The 23,191-nt window shown below is 35.9% G+C and overlaps 2 protein-coding genes across 2 annotated transcripts in view; one reads left to right on the forward strand and one right to left on the reverse strand.

Annotated features, from left to right (window-relative positions):
• The first annotated feature begins 3,924 nt into the window (after positions 1–3,924).
• Positions 3,925–23,191, forward strand: part of l(2)k09913 (lethal (2) k09913) — an 84,266-nt gene continuing 64,999 nt past the window's right edge. Inside the window, exons 1-2 of the mRNA XM_069831613.1 lie at positions 3,925–4,049; positions 8,183–8,324. Of these exons, the coding sequence (XP_069687714.1) occupies positions 8,305–8,324 (20 nt within the window). The 5' untranslated portion in view covers positions 3,925–4,049; positions 8,183–8,304. The remainder of the gene's footprint in view (positions 4,050–8,182; positions 8,325–23,191) is intronic.
• Positions 16,281–23,191, reverse strand: part of Dna2 (DNA replication helicase/nuclease 2) — a 39,433-nt gene continuing 32,522 nt past the window's right edge. The window contains exon 17 of the mRNA XM_069831612.1: positions 16,281–22,369. Coding sequence (XP_069687713.1) covers positions 22,190–22,369 — 180 coding nt within the window. The 3' untranslated portion in view covers positions 16,281–22,189. The remainder of the gene's footprint in view (positions 22,370–23,191) is intronic.

Here is a 23,191-nt window from a genome sequence, read left to right on the forward strand (position 1 = left end):
TCGAGGTTGCAAGTTCGATCTGGCCCAGATCGATGGCATTTAAATGTGCTTAAATGCGACAGGCTCATGTCAGTAGATTTACTGGCATGTAAAAGAACTCCTGCGGGAATGACAAAATTCCAGCACACCGGTGACGCTGATATAACTTTGGCAGTTGCAAGCATCGTTAAATAAACCATAATTTAATTTAAGTTTATATACAGTATGTGAAAAAATAAAGATTCATTTATACAAAAATTAAGTTTATTTTATTCCCAAAATAAAATTGCATACTGTTTAAACAATAACACCTATAAGCATATAATATTATGTTTTCTAATTTTACAAACTTTCAACTGCTGTGGAAGATGGATGAGGACATATTGCAAGAGAAATACATTAATAAATGCACCATCTTAAAAAATACTAGGCCTATCCATTTTGATCCATCTCCAATGGTTTAGGAATTAGGACCAGTTTTGTTTGGCTTATGCAACTGCTGTGCTTAGAGCATGATGTATTAACCTTAACAACTACAAGTATAAACAAATACAAGCATGTGACGCTATTCACAAACAAACGTCTACAGGAAGAAGTCGCACAGAATATGAGACTTTATAGGGGGAGGGGGGGAAGTGAAGACAGAAATAATTCCCAATTAATACCGATTAAATACAAGATTATTTACATTTTTAATTTTTCAACAATTTTCTTCCCTTCAAATGGGATTTATGTGGTACCAGTATTTCAGTTCCTTCTTAAAGTAGTTAATATTAATGATATTCTCACTCCTGTTATTTGCTGCTGAAGACTCACTGAAATATTCTTTAAAGTAATCTCCAAAATCTCAACTTTTTATATAGGGGACAGTGATGTATTTCTAAACAAAAAAGTATCCTGGCTCTGGGATTTCTGTAGCACCAGTAGTAGTTATCTTCGTCATTATCACCACTATCATCATCATCACAACCATCATCATCAGTGGCGCTAACTTATATGGACCCGTGGAGCCCGTGCCCACCCAATAATTCATATTATTATTGTTGTCATTATTATTTATGAGATTTATTTATTTTAACTTATAGCTCAAGTGTTTGAGCCCACTCAATGTTTTCCAACACTTGGTGCCACTGATCATCATCATAATCATCATCATCATCATTTCTGCAGGAATACTTAAGGAATGAATGTTAGACGAAAATACATAAATTTGAATCTAGATGTAGAGGTTATTAGATCTGCAGAGTAGACGTCACTATTAATATGACTATTTATAAACGCAAAATTTGGCGATATGAAAATCATAAATGTGCCCTGGTGCTGCTGGATCTCCAAAAATAGCCTGAAATACACCCCTGATAGGAACATATATTATATAATTTCTCTTCTGTCTTAATGATAGGTACCAGAACACTAAATTTTATTAGAAGGTGCAATTTCGAATAATGCTAAAATCGTACATAAAATAACACATATTAATATACATATACATTAAAATAAACTTAGTTGAACTTTTCTTTAGTTTGAGTCACTATCTATCTCAGCACACTGAAAAATTGCAATAGTGAAGATATTCCCTGCCTTCTTCTGTTATACCTCCCTCCTCCTACCTTCCCCTTTGCTGTGCTTTGCTATATTCTATATGTTATCACTACCGACCACTGATGTAGTCGCATGTAATGTGTGACGAATTAATATTTACTGGTAGGTACTTCTGTTTATATTGATAATAATTCTATGCAACAATCACAGTTTTACATTTCCTGGCTGATAATTTACGGTACATCAAGAGCACACATGTTAATTCTCTACCATATATTTAAATTATGGGCGGCCGGGTAGCTCAGTTGGTAGAGCAGCTGGCTACGGACTGGGAGGTCCGGGGTTCGATCCCAGGTGGTGACAGGATTTTTCTCTTTGCCAAACTTTCAGAACGGCCCCGAGGTTCACTCAGCCTCCTATAAAATTGAGTACCGGGTCTTTCCTGGGGGTAAAAGCACAGTCTACTATATACAGTCACGAAGCTTGAGTTTTGAGGGTGCTAGAAACAATGGACTGCGACAGTACTATTTTGCATTGCCTGTAATGAAGCGATATTGGCGATCCTAGTGGTGAGCAACTATCTAATGTTTGCATATTTACTACGTACTGAGCTTCGCGACTGTATATACTAGACTGTGGTAAAAGGTTGTCAGAGCGTGGTGCCGACCACACCACCTCATTCTAGTGCTGAGGTCAGGGAAAGCATAGGGCTCTACCTCCATGCCCCCCAAGTGCCTTCACGGCATGTGACGGGGATACCTTTACCTTTTTTTTATATTTAAATTACGTAATTTCGTGGTGGGTTGGTAATAAATAACTATGATGCCTCTATGGTTAGTTACAAGAGTTAAATAACCATTAACAAGGACTGTATGTGGTAATGAGACCTATCTTTTTTTACGTCTTTATTCGATGTATAATAGATTAAAAATAACATTCTTAGTGTAACACGAAGTTAAAAAAGATTTCGACAGATGCTGCACATACCAAAGCATTCACATGGTGCCATCTGTCGACTGTTGCGTAATCTACTTGCAAGTGAAGCGGTAAAATACGAAACAATAAAACAAATACGGTACGTAAGTATAGTATTTACGCAAACATTAGGGTTCTGTGAATTCCCTTTCACTTTTTTTCTAATTCTCTTGTTGTGTACATAAACAGTATTTTTGATAATCATGATCAAAAAGAAAAGAGATTACAGTCCGTGGTTTTTCTGATATAATGGTGGGAACTGATTTCTGTTGTGGTTTCGATTACCCGTAAAACGTAACAGAAAAATGAATATACTGGATCTGATTTTAGACACCAAATAACACTCATTTACGTAGTCTGCCGAGTTAGCTCTGTGGCAGCACGTCTGCCTCCAGACTACCTAGCCCGGGTTCGATTTCCAGCAGGGCCGGAAATTTTCATGTAAAATTTCTACCTCGAGACTAGAAGAGGTGGCGGTGCACAACTTTTAATCACTAAATTGTACAGTAATATGCTTGGGTTAAATCCCAAATCTCTCTGCAGTGCATATGAAGAGAAGGCATTATGTCACTATTGATAGTGATTCTTTCGTCAGAGGGGGACGTTAAGTCTGGAGGCTACATGCTGGCACCAGATTTCCCCTTCTCCCTTCATCATCATCATCATCATCATCATCATCCTCTAAACTAAACTTACACGGACACTTACACATACACTCACTCTAGTTTTGTTTTGTTGGTTATTTAACGACGCTGTGTCAACTACTAGGTTATTTAGCGTCAATGAGATTGGTGATAGCGAGATGGTGTTTGGCCATAGATTACCTGGCATTCATCTTACGGTTTGGGAAAACCTCGGAAAAAACCCAACTAGTAATCAGCCTAAGCGGGGATCGAACCCGCGCCCGAAAGGAACTTCAGACCAGCAGGCAAGCGCCTTAACCGACTGAGCCACGCCGGTGGCCCTCACCCTAGTACATGACATAATTCTTCACAGATACACATCATGTACAGCGTGACCCTCCGAAGTGGTGTACAAATTGAAAATTGGTCTCAATCCTGCCATATATCTGCAATATGCGGAACCCGAATCACGCAAGCGAAGTGGGCACACACACACACACATTTACGTGATTTTACTTTAAAAACCGTAGAGTATTTCCTTGTACATTTTACATAGAGCTTTTACAATAGTAAATAAACCTATTGATTTGTCTATGGTATAAACTATAAAAGTCTTTGAATATAATTTATAATACGTGCCCCTTTTATTTTTCGTGTTTGTAAGATTGGTGCATTGTAATTTAATTTTTCGAATGTTGATTTTCTGTTGATTCTGCAGCAGTCGTTTCCGACGGTTTGCAAGATTTGCAACCGTCATGAGCATGCGCACATCTGTTCGTAAATTCGTAAAGTTGATGTGCGCATGCTCATGACTGTTGCAAACGTCGGAAACTGCAGCCGAAACAGATCTACGGTATTACCACGGCAAAGCATGGATTCAGACTACAAATTGACATACCAATGTACATTGGAGACCTGGTTTTTTAATAGGTAATAAATACATCGACTCTTACCGATATTAGGCCATTTATCATTATTAAAATGCTTCGTATTGAATTTGAAGGTTATTATAACCGGACGCAATCAGCCGAAGTATAATTCTGGTACTGATATGATCACATGTTACTGAACTTCACCTCTTATTCTGATCTCTGATACCGGTATCATAATTTTACGTTTTTGTGGCTGTAATACCAAATCCCATATAGGTAATTGCAAAAGTATGCCATGTGAATAATAATAAATAAACAGTTCTTCAGTTATGTAATGGATACATCTTTTTTTTTTTTCTTCTTCTTATCGTGAGGTGTATTTAAAGAATTTCGATACTACGCGTGAATGTTGCATGATTTGACATAAAGTGTCAGTAGATATCTGACAATTATTATTACAGAATTCAACAGTCTCATTAACAGTACCTAATGTTTGAAATTATCATTCATATAGATGTGCAAAGCAGTAGGTCACTTAAAAAAAAAAGGATAGTATAATAGTTCTACAAATATTTAATATACTATCCTCCAGAATATCAGTGGGGCTAGGTTAGGATTGCTTCTGTGAGTAGGTAGCATTAACATCACTATATACCATTCAAACGAAACAATTGTCCCCAATGAAAAGAATATGCGGGTTATGGTACGGTAAAAACCAAAGACTACAGCAATATCACATATCAGTCTACATAACTACTGTAGTTAAAATAAAAAATGGTAAGGTTGAAAATGGCACATTGGCTTGTTGGTTTCACTGACTGATGCTATTCTAGGAGAATGGAAGATTTTATAATTTTGAAACTGCCACACCCAGATGGGGTGTACTCACACCATTGTACTGGCAGAAAAGGTTTCAGACTTATTGATTCCTGTACATAGGAAATGGACATGTCACTTTATTCACCAAGAAGTACAAATTGAGAATATCAGTATCATCGAGGTGAGAATGACTCTGTAACTTCCTGGTTGGGGTTGCCTTACGGAATTTAATCACGTGTTATAACTATTATCATTAAGCTGCGTATCATAGTCCTATATATGGCAATGTTGGTTGGTACTGTATGCAAACATGCCCTGAGAATGTGTAATGGCAAAGCAGATGCAGCTACATTGAGTTTACATTCATTAATGGGATTCTATTATTGTTAATCTGATTGTGAGGCTGACTTTGCTGACCATACATCCCGAATTTTATAGGTCTGCCCCAGTGTCCCAAAAAAATAATTTAAAAAACCTGAATTTCACTCATATTTAATTATCCACTTGTTTTATGTATGAAGGAACATATAATAGGAGGCGAAACTCAAAAGGACTTGTATATTTTAAATAATGATATAGATGTCGCCAAAGTGCAAGTGTTTTCACAGGCATCCACACAACCTCCTTTGCCTCCCTTGAAAATTCGCCGCTGTGTACAACATATAAGAATATACGTCTCTCTTATGTCTCGATACTCATGTGCAAGTAATATTCATTCATTCATACTGTTGTTCTGCCCGAGGGTAGGTTTTCACTGCAAACCCAGCATTCTCCAGTCTTTCCTATTTTCCACTTTCCTCTTAGTCTACATATTTGATCCATGTATCTTAATGTTGTCTATTATTTGATATCCTCTTCTGCCTGAACTTTTCTTTTCCATTCACCATTCCTTCCAGTGCATCCTTCAGTAGATAATTTCTTTTTCTCTTCCTGATCAGTTTCAGCATTATTCTTTTTTTACCCACTGTCTTTCTAGCATATCTTTATTTCTTATTCTGTCTGTCCATTTCACACACTCCATTCTTCTCCATATCCACTTTTCAAATGCTTCTAGTCGTTTCTTTTCACTTCGTCATAATGTCCATGTTTCTGCCCCATACAATGCCACACTCCATACAAAGCACTTACTAGTCTCTTCCTTAGCTCTTTCTCCAGAGATCCGCAAAAAATGTTCTTTTTCCTATTAAAAACTTCCTTTGCCATTGCTGTCCTCCTTTTGACTTCCTGGCAGCAGTTCATGTTACTTATAGCACACCCCAAGTATTTGAAAATGTGTACTCTTTCCGCTGCCTCATTTCGAATTTGTAAGTTTACCTTCTTAATTTTTCTTCTGATAACCATGGTCTTCGTCTTGTTTGTATTTATCTTCATCTCACACCTGTCATGTAGCTCCAGCAGCATGTACCTTGTGATGTTTTCTCTTCTGCTAATAATGCCATATCATCAGCAAATCTTATCTTCCTAGTTCTATATAACTGCAGATTTCAACAGCTTATTCCTTTGATAGAGTACAAAATAAAATTTTAATTCTGTGTTAGCTCCAATTGAATACTTTTCTCATAAAAAATAATTTTCCCCTAAATGTTAACACTGTTTTACTCAGTAAGTAGTATCCGTATGATTATGATTTTTACTCTTTATTATTAGAGAAACTGATGTGGAATGGTTTATTCCTTTACAGGTTTTAAATAATGTGGACCGTTTTCTTGCAAATTAAGTAAAAAGATTAACACATGTCATTGTTTCTCCCATTAGGAAGTCTGGCAACCAGTGGCGGCTGGTGAAGTTTGGGTCTAGGTGTTGCACTTTCTGTGATGAGAGGAGTAGAATTAGTTACCTTTATCAGTACATGGTCATGAACATTTTAATCCAATGCTGGTACTTAAATGATTAATATCAGTAATATCCGTTCTTGTCCACGACTGTTCCCCATCAAACAAAATACATGGAAAACAAAACAGTGCGTTTTTCACTTCACAACCACAAAGCCAGTCATGATTATTGTAAATTTCCTTTTTAAAAATTCTCTTGAACTGTCTTTTCCCCGTAGTAACTGTCTGGACAATGTTTAGATCAGGCAATGGTCTACCAAGTTCTTTAATTTTTAATTTTTCTTCGTCAGAAAGTACAGAGAAGTTCTTGTTTTGTAAACTGTTTACAGAATTCATAATGGTAAACGCACGTATATCACAAACTTGAAGAAAACATCACTGCACTATAAAAATTGTGATAACTATCACAATTCACATAAAACTCATTAAACTCCAGAAAAGTTCCTGTATTTTAAACAACTTACAAAATTCATAACATTATATGCCTACGTACCTATGTAACAGACTTGATGGAAATATCACATCCAATAAAAACAAAAATTGTGTTATGCAGCACAATTCACACAAAACTACTTAAATTTCAACAAAAACTAAATATTTAAAAGAGGATTAAATGAATTTCACACGATTATAAAATGACTGGACCACGTGCTCACCTAGCTACACATTGGTCAGGAAACAGGAAGTCAGGAAATGAGAAACCACGTAAGAAACAAAGACTCGGAAAAAATCTGAAAATTTCGTCTCAAGTCACGAGTCATCCAGCAAATGTGTCCGTTCAGAATGGCCACTTCGGCAATCTACGGGCAAATACAAGAACTATTTGCTTCCGGTTGTTGCAAGAGCTTTGCCGCGACCAGCTGTGTTAACTGCTGGGATAGGGAACTCTGAACTGAGCTTGCCTTCAATACCAGCCGCTACTCGAATCTGGCTGTTGCTTGGGCCGCACAACGACCACTTCTGAAGTATTCACAATTTGATGAATTTTATAAAAGCTGATTATTTTATACTCGAATTCTTGAATGATATATAAATAAAAAAATGTATATATTTAAATTGGACGAGAAGGAAACTTAAAATTTGTTTAGTTATTTAATATAAACAAAATTTTAATGTGCGGGAAAAACTTGGTCGTTGTGATCAGCAGCCGCCACTACTGGCAACTCTACTGCAGTGACTAAGGGACGGAATGCTGTTATTCAGTCTGATTGCTTGTGTATATTCGTATGTGAACTGGCAATGTGCTGTTGCTAAACTACCCAGATTTTCAGCATAATTTTCTGATTAACCATACACTTAATTACAAAATGCATAATAGGTTTTTAAATTTATTTTAATGTGTTCTATTGCCCCCTTCAATCTGCACACTTATATCACTTCCACTCTGGTGTGTGTATGTATGTGTGTGTGCGCGCGCTCGTGTGTTTCCCTCCTCCCCCCTTGCGTCTGCATCAACATTGTCTGCATATGAGGACAATGGGATAAAACTGGTGGAGTATGTCATGTGATAGAGCTGAAGAGGTATCATTTGCATTTGCAGCTTGAAGATTCTGGTTGGTGACTAGGGATATGTCTGCCATTGCTTTACCTGAAGTCACAACAGCTGCAGTGGGTTTTGGGGATATGAAGTCTTCTGTCTTGGGCCTAGGTGACTGAAGATGAATGCCTCGCAGTTCTGTCGGGTAGGTACCATTTTATAGGATACATGAATTTATAGTTAAAAGTGTACATTTTTCATATACTTAAGGTTAAACTCTCTTACCATGGGAGTATTTCATTCTTATTAAAATGAAGGTCAGGCATCATGTTAAGCATGACTCCATTACTTACTTACAAAATGGCTTTTAGAGAACTCAGAAAAGCCATTTGTAAGTAAGTAAGCATAGAATTTGAATATATCAGTTCCCTAACTGTCCATTGTGCAATTCAAACCAAGAAATGGATTTGGAACACCTCTAAATCTGTGCTTCACTGGTTGACCATGACAATATCTTTGAAAAATATTGGAGTGCAAGAGGCAAATGACTTTATTGTCAAACGCCTGGCATTAGAAAACAACAACAAATTTTATAAACAGGAAGTTTCGCGAACAGTGAGTGAAGTACTAGGTATATAAACCTCATAAATGATTTTTTTCTATAAAGGAAACGCATTCAAAGAACTGCTGTTGAAATTTGAGTTTCGTTTTCATTCTAAAGATAAAAATCGTTGAATTATGGAGACCGTAGTATGGAGGTGCCAACATTTAAGGAGATTAAATGAACTGAGAATTTCAGGGTACCAGTACCAGATTATTTACTTGGACGACGCTGCCAGGAAGGGTTGAGATCATGGTAGTTGTTCGTGTTGTCGTAGTGCATCTGTATCACGCGGGAAGATGATGAAATTGCACGCCAATGGACGTGAATTTTTTTTTTTATTTTAGTTGGTTATTTAACGACGCTGTATCAACTAATAGGTTATTTAGCGTCGATGAGATTGGTGATAGCGAGATGATATTTGGCGAGATGAGGCCGAGGATTCGCCAGAGATTACCTTGCATTCACATTACGGTTGGGGAAAACCTCGGAAAAAACCCAACCAGGTAATCAGCCCAAGCGGGGATCGAACCCGCGCCCGAACGCAACTTCAGACCGGCAGGCAAGCGCCTTAACCGACTGAGCCACGCCAGTGGCTATGGACGTGAAAGATGGATACCTAGTTGTTTGTATATTTCAAGTAAAAACAATGGGGATGCTAGAACTGACTCCCATGATGAAATTATTAAAATATTTTTGAGAATTGGTTATCAGATGTTTTATTGAAACATCTACCTGAAAATGAAAAACTTGCTTTTGTGTTGGACAACGCCAGCTATCATTCCAGACTAAAGAGAGGATTCCCACCATGTGCTCTTAGTATAGTTTCATTTGTGATAAATCATGACATGGAAGTCTCAAGTCTTCTTCCCTATAAAACTGTGTTTATTCAAAGTATGAAAGACACACTATAATATTTCACTAATTGTGTCCATTTTATAATTAATAATGATATTATACCGGTACATAATATTAAACAGTACGATAATTATGTTATGCTATTAAGAGAATCACTATTGAAGATACGACAACAATGCTTTTTAATACACCGATCGAGTAACAGAGAGGTAGGGAACAAAACTGAGCTCGGAAATCTTTTAATTTTCTGACGTTAACCTATTGAACAGAGGGATAATATACAATACAGATCATATTATTGATGGCATTACGTTGACAGAATCTTCGGAATGATTCCAATCATTAGTTACATAATATATATTTTTTTCCAATGCCACCAGGTTGTCATTTGATATTTCTAGTCTCTCCTGGTAATGGCTTATTTGTAACCCACTTCTGAGGTTGGAGTGCCTGGAAGGCAGAGTTACGCTGCCCCAATGGTAGTATGATAGGATGATTATGAAGTGCCAGGAGAGATCTTAAAACTAAGCCTAACCTAATTTCCAGAGCATGGACGAACACAGGAACATTCCCCTTTAAGGAAAAATTCCTGTGTTCTAACCGGGAATCGAACCCGAGACTTCATGAACTGTAGTCAGAAGCTCTTGACCACCAGCTTATGAGGTTGGTCCTTACGTAATATATAGAAGCTGGTGTCTGACACTTAAAATACAGCTCTCAACTTGTTCGTGCATAACGCCAATTCTGCTAGGAAGTGGTGTTTCATATTGGAAAATCATAGCAGAATATGTAGCTTAACATTTGAATGACTTACCATTTCTTTCTACTAAAATTTATTGAAAATCATCCGTCCTCAAGTGAAGTTGACCACTAGGATCCGGAATTACAAGGATCAAAATATAAAGAAAAATGAAATGAGTAAAATAATTATTTGCTTTGTACATTTTTAAAACAAAAATTTATGTGTTAACAAATAAATGATAATGTAGAATTTGAAGAGAGACCTTCAGAATTTCGATCACAATCTTCAGAATCTCATAAAAGGGAATTTTAAAAGATTTAAGGATATTACATGTAAATTTTGGTAAACGTCCCCTTGCTCCAATTAGTAAGTCTGTAACATCCCAGTTGTAAAGCGGAATGTCATATTTTTCACCGAGGTATAGAAGGCAAGATACATATTTAGCTCGCTTGTCATCATTTATCTGCAGTGTCTGGTTTGTGTCTCACTCAGAGCATATCGTAGGGTCTAAGACCATCACTTTCTGGATTCTTCTGTTGATGGCAATGGTTTATACAGTATTTTATGAATAATGGATGTCATCCCCCCTCCCCCCCAATTTCTTTGTCTCAGTTATCTGTATATTAAAATAAATAGATGTAATTCTTGATATTAAGAGATATTACATATACTGTCTTTTCTGTACTTCAGTTCGTATACCAAACATTTTCGAAACGAATTGAACTTAACACATTTTACATGCACACTGTAGTCTACACTTTTTTACCTGTTATGATGATGATGATGATGATGATTATTATTATTATTATTATTATTATTATTATTAAATCTTATCTGGCGTAGATAGGTTACCAGTACTTAATTTAATAATTTATTTATGAATTGCAGTAATGTGCCATTGACAATTGCTCATTTATAATGTAGATTTTAACCACACTGTTGAAGGAACTTTCTCAACTTTCTGAAAATATATATTTCGTCTTCAGATAAATGTTTGTTTTTTTAAGGTAAAATTAACTCTACCATCTTTTCAAAATTTAAATTCGTATATTAGTGAATATAGCATAACAATACTGAGATCGTCGCTATGCTACGGGTAAATTGTCTATGAATTAAGAGTAATATGCAATTAAAAAAATGGCTATCCATTTCAGATCAATAATTTTGTTAATTACAAAAGTGCCACCAGTAAAGAAAAGTTTTCTGTATTTTAAAATACAGTCCTATTTGTTACTAAATTTTGAGATGTAAGTGGTATTAGAGAAATTGGGCTGCGAGTGTACTATCTATGAAATCGGAAAGTAGAAGAAAGAAATCCAACTCACAACATTTCTCTTCTTCACGTCCAGAACCCACGGAGTCTCCAGGAAAACCCTCTACATCAGAGAATAATCAAAAACCAACTTCAGAGAAATCTCAGCGGCCATCAAAAGCAGTTGATTCATCTTTGACTTCAGTAGGGTCTTTGGAATCTGTTATCACAACAACTGAACCAGACCCATCCACAGACTTCAGTCAATATCCTGAATTAGCTGAACAATGTGAACAAAACAAAATGAAAGATTCAGAAACTTCAGATGTAAATCAACCTCCTACTGATGGAAATACTTCAGAGGAAAAGAAACCGACAAATGGCAATACTTCAGAGGAAAAGAAACAGACAAATGGCAATACTTCAGAGGAAAAGAAACAGACAAACACCCAAGAGTCCAGATATCGACGCATTTTGAAGAAAAGCAAGTTGGCATCCCCTTCATCGGCAGAGAGTGCATCAAAATACATACCACCTCCTAGGCCACGTCCGAAGAAGGGAAAGGAGTTTGTAGAAAAGCAGTGGACTGATGATCCAGACCCAACTTAATAAATGTTACTTCATTACAATATTAAGAACTTTTTATTCAGTAGGAACAAAGTACTGGCGGAATACTAAACTAAATATCACAGTAAAAAGCCAACCCTCGAAAAGCAAGGTTAAAGACGAGACGTTATTTCTTTCCTTCTTTACACATCTCACTATGGAGTGATTTGGAGGTATGCCTACTACCAGGGGCGGCTCGTCCATAAGAGCTGCAGAGCTGCAGCACTCCCTGCTTTGACAGGAAAATAAAAATAATATTTATTTTAATTTGTAGAAGAATTGTTACAGCTTTTATTGGTAAATTGCTTTATATTTCATCTGGCCGGGAATATGTACTGTTATCTTATGCATAATCTTTTTGCACGTCGACTGTATTGGAATTGACACTGCATTCAAAGTCATCCTGGGATCTGCAGGGTGGTCAGCTTATAGAGAATGTATCTTGCTAGGTCAGGGGGTTGAGAGGTGAAGGGAAGCAGAGAGAAACTGCCGCTGTTTAAAACCCACATCTCGCTGCAGTGGCTTGCATAGCCAGGCCACAAGGGCTCTTTCCTCTCCTCCCACACCGCTATTGTAATGCTGCGTCAAATGGATTCTCTATTCCCTTGAAACTTAATGACAAAATTTTTATTTTCTTTTCACATACTTATTGTTGTAGAATCTTATCGAGTTAATATAACGAAATTAATATTCTCTTTTGCCTTATTATTACGTATATATCCAGCCTCCAGCAGAACCTAATATTTGCCTTAACTCAAAATGATTGCACGAGTAGAATCCTTTTGATATAGCACGTAAAATACGAAAGAGACTTCTTTTCCAGTTTTAGAAAATTGTTGACCATCAGTTTATCTGAGTGTTGCTTTGGTGTGACGTCTTAGTACCATAACTTAATCAGTGCAAATGTGCAAGCATGAGTGCGTGTGAATTACAGAATATTAATTTTATTTTTTCCAACTTTCCCTTGCGGAGAATATTGATGTAATGAAGTGAATGAAATTAAAGGGTCGTCCGTTACCCGACTTAAATCTTACTTAAGCTTCATCTAGCCGAAATAGTGCATATATGTAAGGAAGTATAACAATGAAATTTACGCTAAGCATTTGTGGTTATGTGGATGTGAACAAAAAAAATCTATTTTGTTTTCCTTGCCTCCTCTTCGGTGGTGATGCTGCATGGACTAGGAGTGGTGTGACAGATTTAGGACATTTGCTCCTAAAAAGCAAAATGCACGAATCTTTGCAGTCTCACCTGAAAAATGTTTTTTAATTGGCTATGTTATGCAACTCATACTGCTGTGCAATTAAGTGAAACGAACAGAACAAACATTCTCAAACATAATCAAAAAGTGAGAAAAAATCGTGAAATTATTTAAAAAAAATATTGATTGTATCAAATTTTGTGGCCAATATGAACTTCCCCTTAGGGAACATGATGAAAAAACGATTCTAAGAACCCTGATGTGTTTCGTGGGTTGCTACAGTTCGTGAGTAATCTAAACGAGCCTCTCAAAAATCATTTGGAACATGCCACTGTTTAAGGTTATTCTAAGACAATTCAGAATGAACTGGTAGATTGTAAGTTGAGTGTCTGCCGATCTGAAATTCAGACTGAAATCGACGGTATTAGTTTTTTTTAGGGATTAGCAAATGGTCCCACAGACATCTCCCAACTAAGTCAGGAAGTTTTGGTTTTTCGATATGTAGTGCATTTATTTTTGTCCTATACTTATTAGTAATGGTATCAAGAAGTGAAATTTGTATGTACCGAAATCTACTGCAGCTCTCCCAATCCACAAGTTCACGAGCCGCCACTGCCTACTACACAATGTCATGACATGTTGCCTATCTCCAAAACTATTCACTTGAGATCCTATGTGTGTGTAAACATTTTAGCTCGATTTTGACTGTAGATTACCATGCACTCAATTGTGTACAATTTTGGAATATTCTGTATAAGGCGGAATGTGTTCACATTTCAAACATTGTTATGTGTATTTGTTTTGTGAATATGCCAATTTGTGATTTAGGAATGGATGTGTTGGCCACTCGATTTCCTCGATGTATCGATTAAATTCTTTCCAACAATGTAGAGGACACTCGCTTTCAGGGATATGCCTGTAACTAACACTTCAAAATTGTGAGTGATTTGAAAGGGTTCTCTAATTTTTATCAGCTTGCTGGAATATTTTTATTAGACTTATGAGACACAGTTTAACAGGAATGAGTTTGCCCGAGGGACTTCTCCTGGCTTACAAATCATGTATACGATATTTTTAGTTTTATTTTTTAAAATTATAATCTTTAGGGTACAAATTTAACTTGTTCGCTGTTCAGAATAAGATTGAAGCAACGATAAAAAAATTTAAGTTGTGATTTTGTTGAGTTATCAGTCGAGAATTCGATTCATTTTCCATTCTAGTAACATACTATGATGATGAACTTTCGTCCAATATCTTAGGAAATATAAAAAGAAAACATTTTCATAGAGTGTCATTAAAATCAAGAGAACATTATCCATTTTGCAATGGAAAAAACAATTGTATGAAAAATCTCTTCTTGCTCGTCAAAAAAGAAAAGGCGCTGTTAGCTTAAAAATCCTGTTTCCTACATCCTCTCTGTTACAGTCGAAGTTGCATGCATCACACATATATCTCAATGTTTCCCGAATGCAATACAACACTTAATACCATTTGCATCAGCATACTTATGTGAGATTATATTTTCTGCTCTGATCTTGGAGAACAGATATAAAGATAAACCTAATGTTGAGGTAGATTATATCGTCGGTTTACAAGGAAAACACATTAAGTAAAAAATATCATTTCTAAAAACAAAAGTGTTTGAATGTTCTTGACAAAACTGAATCCTCAAAGTATTATTTGTAGCAAGTTGTTTCTCTTTGTGTGTATTTTATTTTCCAATTCTAAGTTTATACAAATACACTATGTATATTACATACACATTTTCCTCAGATATTAGGCTTAATGTGTTTTGCTTATAAACCGACGATATTCAGAAGCTAAAATTGAAATCTAATATCACTGTAAATTTATTAAGGGTGTTTAATTCACTACATCATGCAAATATTTAATGAGTGGGATATAAATTTTACAAAATATTTTGGGGGTCCACCAAAATGAAATATGAGCTTCAAGGGATCCGTGACATTCAAAAGTTGGAATCACTGCTTTTAATCATTATCAGTTTGAAGGAATGTAAGACATACACAAATGTAATTATTGAACACCAGTTTTCAAACCACTGTGGTTGTTCAGAGACAATGAGCAGCTGTAAACGAACATATTATGATGTGACTGCTGCACTGTAGAAATGTTTACATTATATTCCTCACCATTATTATTCCTGCCAGCTGCAAGCAGATCACAGGTCATTGTTGTCACTGTGATAGCTTCAGTTGCCTTATATGGTCAGGCATCATGTAAGCGTGACTCCATTACTTACTTATGGCTTTTAGAGAACTCAGAGGTTCATAGCCACCCTCACATAAGCCCACCATCAGTCCCATCCTGAGCAAGATTAATCCAGTCTCTATTATCATTTCCCACTTCCTTCACATCCATTTTAATATTATCTTCCCATCTACGTCTCGGCCTCCCCAAAGGTCTTTTCCCTCCGGTCTCCCAACTAACACTCTGGTAGGCCCAAAGACCTCTCTTCCCTTGGGAATGGTATTTAACCATGACTTTTGGAAGTCTATTATGAAAAAAAAAATAGTATTTATCTGGAATAAGTAGCCTGTGTATGTAATATCTATTAACTCGTGTTGATCTAAATGAGGGGTTGGAAAGCAATGGTGGATCATTAATGTTTAGGTGAGGGGTTTGGACTTTTTCCATTGCTGGTTGTCACAATCAAAAAATTAAGACACAACGTTTCGAAGGGTGGTTCTCCCTTCGAAACGTTGTGTCTTAATTTTTTGATTGTGACAACCAGCAATGGAAAAAGTCCAAACCCCTCACCTAAACATTAATCTATTAACTCACTAAATTAAGTCCCTAAGCATTAAAACTTAACACTAACTACTTGCATCAGACTATGCTTCTCTCGAATCTGGATCATGGCAAATGATATTTTACGACCACAATTCATATTCCTCTTTATTTGTACAAAAAAATACACGTAAAGTATGTACATCTTTCTCTGGATTGTATAACTATAAATAATACGTAAAAAAAAAAATAGGTGTTTCAAAAAGCAGTACCATTATTTTCTAATACTTTGCAGCAAACCTCCTGCGTATGACCTTCAATGGCTTCACAGCTCCCACAAATGAGACGAGTGCAATGTTCCTAGTCAAAGACTATCGCTATCAAGGGAGACAATTGGTGCTGGACAAGTCTTATTCTGAAATCCATTAGCCTTTGAGGTATAAAGAGAATAAACTCCCCCCCCCCCCCCAAATAGCTCAAACTGTTCCGTCCATACAATTATTATTGTAATACACAGGTTTTAATGCAATGTTTAAGCAGCAACACAATGGGGAACTGATTTCACTCTCCATCTCTGTCCGTCACTCATATATTAGTCAGTGATATTACTATTGGTTCTCATCATATGTAGGAGGTTTGCATTTCAGTATAATATTACATTTGCTGCTTACTAGAAAAACTAGGTAAACAAAGCACTTTTAATAAAGTTAACAAAATACTTCATGCAGTATATTGTGCCCTGAGTTTTCTAATGAAAATAATTCTTTCAATCTTTGTTTTACTCCCCCATTCTCAACTCATATTTTTGTTACAATCACTTTCCAAAAGTACAATATATACATCCAGATCTGACATGAAATTACAACCATTAACACTATAAACCTAAATCTGAATATTCAGTCTTGCTTTCAATAAATTAGATTTAAAATCTTCTTTCTACAGGGGAGTATAATTGAGACATTACAGATGATTCATTGTCGATATAGTTTTTGAATGTTTCAACCATGTGCTTAAATATAAATCACTGTTTCGAAGATAGTTACTTGTTCCATTTTCAAGTATATCTTATTCATGACCTAGATGGTTTGCCTAATCAGTTTAGTTCTGTTAGCTGTACAAAAGTAAAACAGGACCAAACATGATGTTTCAGCAATCAATGAGATCACATGATTAGTTGAAATCATAGCATAACAGAAAAAAAAAAAAAATATATATATACTATACATGTTACAAACTAACTAAAAACGGGTGCTTTTGTCATCTAGTCTGCTCTCAAAAAACCTGAAAGTTAGAATTTATAAAACAGTAAACTTATATTATCAGTTGTTTTGTATGGTTGTGAAATTTGAACTCTCACTTAGAGAGGAACAGAGGCTAAGGGTGTTCGAGAATAAGGTGCTTAGGAAAATATTTGGGTTTAAGAGGGATGATGTTACAGGAGAATGAAGAAAATTACACAATGTAGAACTGCAAGCATTGTATTCTTCACCTGACATAATTAGGAATATTCAATCCAGACATTTGAAATGGGCAGGGCATGTAGCACATATGGGTGAATCCAGAAATGCATATAAAGTATTAGTTGGGAGCCCGGATGGAAAAACACCTTTGGGGAAGTCAAGCTGTAGATGGGAGGATAATTTTCAAATGGATTTGAAGGAGGTGGGATATGATGATAGAAACTGGATTAATCTTGTTTAGGATAGGGACCATGGAAAAGATAAAGATAGATCAAATAAAGGCACATATGGAAAGAAGAGGAGAAAGAATAAAAGATGAGATCTGAGCCAACAAGGACGAAATGAGAATCTTGATACATTACCTAAAAGAACTCTGAAACGATGCTAGATGATGATAATAATACTTTGAAAGCATGTGGTAGTAGCAAAGATCAATTATTGCATCAATATATAACAAATGGCGAGGCAGAGATAAATGTACAACCCCTGATCATCTATATAACCGTGTGATCAAATATTTTCGGCCTTTCCCGCTAGTCAATTTGAAAGAATGACGTCAATGCTAGTTAATGAGCCTTGGCTTGAAGAAGAGGTGGCGGTGTGGTGGAGAGAACAAACGTCTTCGAGAGTACTTTGAGACCAAGCGGGTAGTTCAAGAACTAACACAACCAATATCAGCAATCAGTTTGTCCATTGCCAGAGAGATGGAAATCACCACAGAGCACCGTATTTTCATGGTTGAAGCTTATTTCTGATCTGGAAGAATAATCCAGGGAGAATATAATTACGATGTGGGTCGCTGTGTGAATGAATTTCGCCTCTCTTACCAGAATTTCAGCAGGTACCCAGAGACAACATTACAAGGACAGTTAAGAGGTTAGTTGGATGTGTTGTAATCAATTTGTAATTGTCATACTAAAGTCTTTCTTCATAATGACTTTCTTTATTCACCTTTTCAGTGATCTGTTAATGATCAAATTTCTCTCTTTTACAGTTTTAGTCTTTTCTTTACTCATTTACCAATCGCACAGGTAGACATTACGTACAGTATTTATCTAGGTATTTTTGTTTGATTACGGTACCGTATTTTGCTTGTCATAGATACATCCCCTCTTTCACGCAACTGGCTCAGTTACCCGGAAAAAGAAGAGGACTGAGCACTCTAAACTTACAGACGTTACTATGGACATAATACGAGGATGTATGACAGAGAGGCCACGGACATCACTATGTCAACTCAACCGAGAGACTGGGTTGTCATATGGCTCCTGTCATACGGCAGTAAAGAAAGTAATGAATCTCTAAGAAGTTGAAAATGTAAACACGGTTAGAGAAAACTCTTGTCGTTCAGTACGCCTCCCACTACGGTGTGCCTACCATCCCACACCACTCATAAGACTAACTCCAACTTACCCATCAACGAGGCATGGAGGCCTCAGTGCGTAGAAACTTGTTCTGCCTTAGTGACGACATTAATTCAAATTCAAATTTATTGGCGGGAAAGGACAAAAATATTTGATCAAATGGTATATCAGACTGACCATTCCCATGTTATAAAATGGCAGCATATAAAAGAGAACAACCACTAGATGGGCCACGGACCTATATGCCCTTCCCTATATATATTCCCCTTTATTATAAACGACGTATGCCCTATTTCAGAACCTATAAATTGTCTATTAAATATACGAGGTCACTCAATTAGTCGCAATTTGAAAGGACAGGGACCTCTCAAATTGCAGATTTAGATTTCACGGTGCTTCTTCCGACTGCCTTCACATGCCTTGTCATCAAACAACAGATGACAGCGTCTTGCCATCCTAACGGCAAACACCAGCCAGCTCTTCCTCTTCCCGTTCCGTGATCACTTGATCAAATCTCAGTCCCCCTCGCGTATGTGGTACCTAAGAGGTTACGTCCCATTTCGGCTTCCCCTTCAAAATTTTCTAGAGTTCCTTCAGTGGAACAGCGTAACCCGGAGTGAGACTAGTGGCCAACAGGCTTGGAGCTCACATATTTAGTTTTGTACAGCCCCCAACCCCTTGCAAGGACGCGTTTTGCGTAGCTTTTAAATTTGTCCTCCCAATTCTCTTTCGATTTTTTTTTCGGATTTCCACTTTCGAAAATGAATTTTTTGGTAACGACCACTAGATGGAAGTACAGCTGCAAGCTACTACTCCATGCAATTCCATCAGGGTTATAACATGATTTCTTCTGGATTTGTTAGATGGCAGCATAATGAAAATGATGAAAGTGGTCTTGAAAGTTAATTAGGCTGATCATCAGTCTGTTATATACGATCAAAGATACAACTAAAACCATTACCAATGAAATAGTAGTACTACAAAGAAATAACAATATATACAATATTACATAAATGGTATACAAAAAAAGTAACAATTTTTTTTTCCGGAATTAGGGATACTGAGAATGAGTATTTCCATGAAAATCACGAAATCAATTTTTATGGAGAATTACAATGCTTTGAACAATGAGAAAGTAAAATAGCATGACTTTAACAAAAAAGAAAATGTAATTGTTTAATAAATTTTTAAATTGACATATTATGATTTCTACTATATTATCATTTTAATTGATTCCATCATCTTTGTCAAATTTCATGGCCAATCAGACATAACAGACACAACTGAGTAGGCCAACTTTATGGCTCATAAACAACATATCCCTAGGATGGAACAATGTTGAACATTTCAACATATGGTTGAAACCCAAAAAATTACATTACAATATACTCCTCCCAAACTCCATTGGAAATTATAACAACTTAAGACCATTACTTTGGCTTTTCATTTTAAATATATTGTTCTTTCTATGTGCAATGACGTAGCATCAATGAAGATGTGTCTACTTATAGAGTAAAAGGAAATGATATATTTTAATAGTACACACGAAATTGTTTAAATTATTTACATTAATAATTTTCAAACATCCCATACTATAATTTTGTTATTGGTTATATTCTCTAATAGATTATGCCTAGAAGAAACCCATTGTTGCCTCCACAAGCTGTTGACACAATTAAGTCTCTGTGTCTACATTGGGGCAGAGATTGTGAACAATATCCATCAGAAAATCTTGTGCACAAAGCGACCACTACAATTACTGCTGTCTGACAGATAGGAAATGGTACAGTAACGTGAATGTCGTGAATAAACAATATGAAGCAAGTATTATTTCAATAATGATAAGTTGAGTTTGAACTAAGAAACATTCAATTCGGTTGCTTTTTTGATTAGAATTTTTTTTTTGTCTTCTAACATTTGAGCAAAAAAAATCTCACTAAAATATTCAGTAGACTTGTATTGGAATTAACTGAAAATGGGAAAATATACAGAAGGAAATTTAAAGAAACCTGGAATACAAATATATTTGGCTCGTGCATAATAAGAAAAGAAGTGTTTTCATTGGTATTTGAAGTCGAACCTCAGAGTGGACAGAAACTTATAAAATAAAGAATTATGAGATTAAAGCTGAAGTGGCAATGAAGCACCAGATGAGAAATGCAATTCTTTACATGCTAGCTTAACATATAATTGTACAATGTTTGGCAGAAATTGAAATACAATAAAAATGTTTCTCATGACGATACTGTGGCATTTGCTTCACATTCAGGAAACCGAGAGGATGAATATTTGTCAGACAAAGGCAATTACTTGGATATACCAATGTTACTAACTATGAAAGAAGCTTTCATCATTTAGAGGCTATGCCTATAAAACCACTTTACTCCTAATATTAAAACAGTGAAGTCCTTCGCAATTTAATAGTTTTTCACGTATTCTCCATCAGAAGTGCTAAGAGTGTGATGGATCAAGCTTCTACACCCTGCAGCTATAAATAGAATTATCATTCTCGGAGAGTTTCAACCATTAAGAAACACTACAAGAAACAAGAAAGAGCTGTTGCATGTATTATAGACTCAGAAGACTGGAATCCAGAATATATTAATGCTGCGTGTCTTACATATTACCCTGAACTCTCCTTCATAATATATGATCCTGTTGTGTCTTAGCTCTAGTAGTTCTGTGTTCATGGAGCATATCTTCAAGTCAACTCTACTCCAATGAAACAAGAAGAGTCAGATCCAGTGGGTTGGTTTGTACACAGATTTTCTTGCAGAATGTCTTGTTCAATGCAAGAATTAAATTAACCATGAATTTTAGTTCACTTGTAATGAGTTAGAATTTTAAAGAAATTTTATTCACTGGTAACACAATAAATAGGCTTTTATATTTGGGCAGTTTGGTAATCTACTCTTCTCTTCTTTAGAATTTTAAACCATGTGAAGTTTCAACATAACCTTCTTATGAACTAGTTCAGCAAGCTTTGTTTCCAAATGTGTTCAAAGTTAAAACATAATAAACATGGTTTCTTTAAAATATAAGCCCTGTACCACCATTAATAGCACTTTTATACTGTTTCTAATTTTAATACTATGTCACTGCACATGTAAATACAGATCTACAATGTTATGCAACACACATTACTTAATTAATTATATAATAATTATGTAATCCATTTTGCCATGGATGTTAGAAGGCATTTATATGACGTATTAATATTGAAAATTTATTTACTTCAGTCAGTGGACATGCTATCATACAAGGAAATGATTTTGTCTGATGGCAAACAATCACAAAGATCTTTAAAAGGTTGATAGTTTTGTAATGTTATTACATCACCAACAATAAGCAGCTTGTATTTTGCACGTGTAATTGCTACGGTCAATCTTCTTTTATCTCCGAGAATTTCACTTTCCTAAAAAAAAAAAACAACAACAGAGATGTAAGTATACATGCGGATAAAGCAAATGTCACAACTCATTTTACATAATTCATGCATTTCATAGAAAAAGGTCCTTCAGCAGAAAATAAGATAATACTTTGTGAAGCACTCCCATTTAAATATTGTTCAATAGACTTCAACTAAGGTTTCTTTTTTTTACAAGATTGAATGAAAAGATATTCGATAATAACAGTAAGTATACAGTTAAGATTAATGTAAGGTCAAATGTAGCCAATAGACTATTGAACAAATCAGCACCCACACTACCATCACTAACAATATCACCACATGTCTACTGATATAACCACTTCACCCCCACCCTGCTGCCATAATCAGTTTCATCTCTACTATCACCACAATAAACAACATTACCATTATTTCTACCTCTGATTGAGGTTCTGGCTGATACATCTATTATCAGGCAGTACATCTCACTTGATGATATGTGTCACAGGAAGAACAAATGAGGACCTAACATTCTGAATATGCAAAGTGTCAAAAACAACTTTCTAAGATACTGATGAAAAACACACTGCGAAATGCATGTTGAGATACCTACAACACAGTCTTTTGGCACACGAATGAGTCACATACAGTTTCGCTACAACGAAGACAATTTAGTATGATATTCTCATATGGATGTTTCTCCCTTAAGGTACGGTCACATGTCGCTACTTTTGCAGCGCTACTTTTATACTGCAGCTGCATAAGTTGCGTGTCGTGTTCACACGTAAGCCAAAAGTAGCGTGCTGCACGCTACTTTTTGTGCTGCACAACCCGAGTGCTGCAAAAGTT

This window comes from Periplaneta americana, chromosome 7 (genome assembly GCF_040183065.1).
Source record: "Periplaneta americana isolate PAMFEO1 chromosome 7, P.americana_PAMFEO1_priV1, whole genome shotgun sequence".
In the NCBI taxonomy this organism is placed as follows: Eukaryota; Metazoa; Arthropoda; class Insecta; order Blattodea; family Blattidae; genus Periplaneta; species Periplaneta americana.